Here is a 2,757-nt window from a genome sequence, read left to right as displayed (position 1 = left end):
TGCCAGCAGTAACAAAAATTGCAACAAAAATTCAGATTGTAAGCATTGTGGCTGGCGTAATCATGAGTCTAAAGATTGCAGATTTAAAAATTCTAAATGCCATCACTGTGGTAAAATTGGACACCTAGCATCAGTGTGCAGGAATGTGAAAATTAATAAAAATAAAAAAATAGGTTTTGTATCTGAAGTAAAATCTAAAAAATTTGTTAATATAAATAATAATAATGATCCGAAATTTTCTATTTACAGTGTAACATCTGAAGTTTCAAGTGCTGATGAGTTTAAAATTCCAGTGACTGTCGATGGATTATGTGTGAAGTTGGCATGTGATACGGGAGCATCTTGCAGTTTAGCACCTTTATCGTGGCTAAAAAAATGTAAAAAACAAGTAAGTCTAACTCCATGTACAACGACTTATGTTGGTTATGGTGGTAATAAAATTAAAACTGTAGGCTTGCATAATTGTAAGATAAGTTATTGTGGAACTACAAAAAATATAACATTTGTAGTAACTAACTGTTCGACTCAACCATTGCTTGGTAGAGATTTCTTAAGCTTGTTTAATTTTCGTTTGGAACAAATTTGTGCTGTAGGCCAAACAACAAGCCAATCTGTAATTATTGATGAAATTAAAAATCAATTTGCAGAAGTTTTTAATGGGCAATTAGGTTCATATAAATCTACACTTATTTCATTACCTATTTCTGAAAATGCTAAACCAGTATTTTGTAAACCAAGACCCACACCTTTTGCTTGGAAGAAAAGCATTGAAGAAAATTTGAATCAACTAATTAAAAATGATATTTTAGAACCCATTAACAATAGTGATTGGGGTACGCCGTTGGTTCCTGTATTAAAACCAAATGGTGAAATAAGAATTTGTGGGGATTATAAAACAACAATAAATAAATATTTACATGATTATAAATACCCCTTGCCCAGGATTGAGGAAATTTTTACATCTTTAGAAGGAGGTGAACTTTTCACCAAACTTGATCTTTCCAATGCATACAACCAACTTATTCTGGATGAAAAATCACAACTTTTATGTACTTGGTCTACACATTTGGGTACTTTTAAAATGAAGCGTATGCCTTTCGGTATCAAACCGGCAGCATCAATATTCCAAAAAACAGTGGAAACATTATTATGTGGAATACCATATGTAGTTGTGTATCAAGATGATATAACAATATCTGGAAAAAATTTAAAACAGCATGTTGCTAATTTAAAATTAGTATTAAATAAATTAAAAAATTCTGGATTAAAACTAAATTTACAAAAATGTTCATTCTTTCAAAAAAAAATTTCTTATCCAGGATTTACTATAGATAAAAATGGTTTTAGTAAAAATCCTGAACGGATATCTTCTGTGTTAAATGCACCTATACCTAATAATGTGTCTGAGTTAAGAGCATTCATATATATATAGGAATGGTAAATTATTACTCAAAGTTTATTAATAACTTTGCTTACAAAATGATTCCACTTTATAAGCTTTTACAAAAAAATACTAAATTTGTATGGTCTGAACAATGTCAAGATGCATACGAATGCATAAAAAAAGATATCACATCAGACCAAGTACTTACACATTTCGACCCAGAATTACCAATTATACTAACAACAGATGCTTCGAATAGTGCAGTTGCAGGAGTTCTTTCTCATGAATTTTCAAAGAATGATTGCAAACCAATTGCCTTTGTTTCAAGAGCTTTAACTAAATGTGAACAAAATTACAGCACTCTTGAAAAGGAAGCATTAGCTATAATTTTTTGTGTTTCAAAGTTAAAACAGTATTTACATGGCAATAATTTTATATTGCGAACTGACCATAAACCATTTATTTCAATTTTCAATGAAAATAAAGGTTAACCTATCATGGCAGCAGCAAGAATGCGAAGATGGGCTTTTATTATGACTGGTTTTAACTATAAAATAGAGTATGTTAAAGGACATTTAAATCATGCTGATAATCTTTCACGTATTCCGCAGACGCATTATGATGAAACTATGAATGACAACCATGACGACGATGAAAGCTATATATATAGTATTCAAGAGCAATCTCATTTAAATCTAAATTTTAAAAATATAGCACAACAAACTAGACGTGATCCAATTCTTTCAAAAGTATCTGATGCTGTTTTAAATGGAACAATTAACAATTTAAAAGGAAATCAGTTTACGTCATTTACTACCAAGAGTATAGAATTAACAGTTGATCGTGGATGTCTACTTTGGGGGTATAGAATTGTTATTCCTCAAAAACTTAGACAGAGTGTTTTACTCAAATTACATGAATCTCATTTAGGAGTTGTCAAAACCAAATCTATAGCTAGATCTTATGTCTGGTGGCCAAATATAGATGTTGATGTAGAAAATTTGATCAAAACTTGCATTCCATGTCAAGAACTTTTAGCAAGCTCAGAAAAGAGCACTTTAAAACTCACACACCACTTGAAAATTCAGTAAGTAATAATAATGAAAATATTTTGATTGATAATAATGTACGTAACTTAAGACCACGTAAGAATGGTAAAGTAACTAAAGAATAATAAATTTAATTTAATAAGATATTTTGAATTACATTATGACATATTGTGAATTATTTATATTTTTGAAGTTACTTGAATTATTTATTTTGATTTATTGAATTTATTCTAATGTTAGTTTAATTGTAATTATAAGTAATGTTTCATTTATAAAGTTATAATTTCAAAAATTATTTATTTAATGTTAAATATAATATAAATA

At 28.9% G+C, this 2,757-nt stretch overlaps 1 protein-coding gene across 1 annotated transcript; it reads left to right on the top strand.

Moving 5' to 3' along the window:
* Positions 1 to 96: 96 nt before the first annotated feature.
* Positions 97 to 1,875, top strand: LOC119666745 (uncharacterized protein K02A2.6-like). The gene is made up of 3 exons (XM_038076027.1): positions 97 to 110; positions 250 to 1,219; positions 1,498 to 1,875. The coding sequence occupies exons 1-3, from the start codon at positions 97 to 99 to the stop codon at positions 1,873 to 1,875; spliced, it is 1,362 nt and encodes a 453-aa protein (XP_037931955.1).
* The last annotated feature ends 882 nt before the right edge of the window (positions 1,876 to 2,757 follow it).

The sequence above is a fragment of the Teleopsis dalmanni genome, chromosome 1 (assembly GCF_002237135.1).
Source record: "Teleopsis dalmanni isolate 2A chromosome 1, ASM223713v2, whole genome shotgun sequence".
Lineage (NCBI taxonomy): Eukaryota > Metazoa > Arthropoda > Insecta > Diptera > Diopsidae > Teleopsis > Teleopsis dalmanni.
This window is presented reverse-complemented; position numbering and strand designations above follow the sequence as displayed.

What these genes read in the sequence shown, in the direction of transcription:
- LOC119666745 (XM_038076027.1), top strand. An exon ending in GAAAAAATTTAAAACAGCAT is followed by an intron (nt 1,220 to 1,497) that starts GTTGCTAATTTA and finishes CCACTTTATAAG; the next exon opens with CTTTTACAAAAAAATACTAA.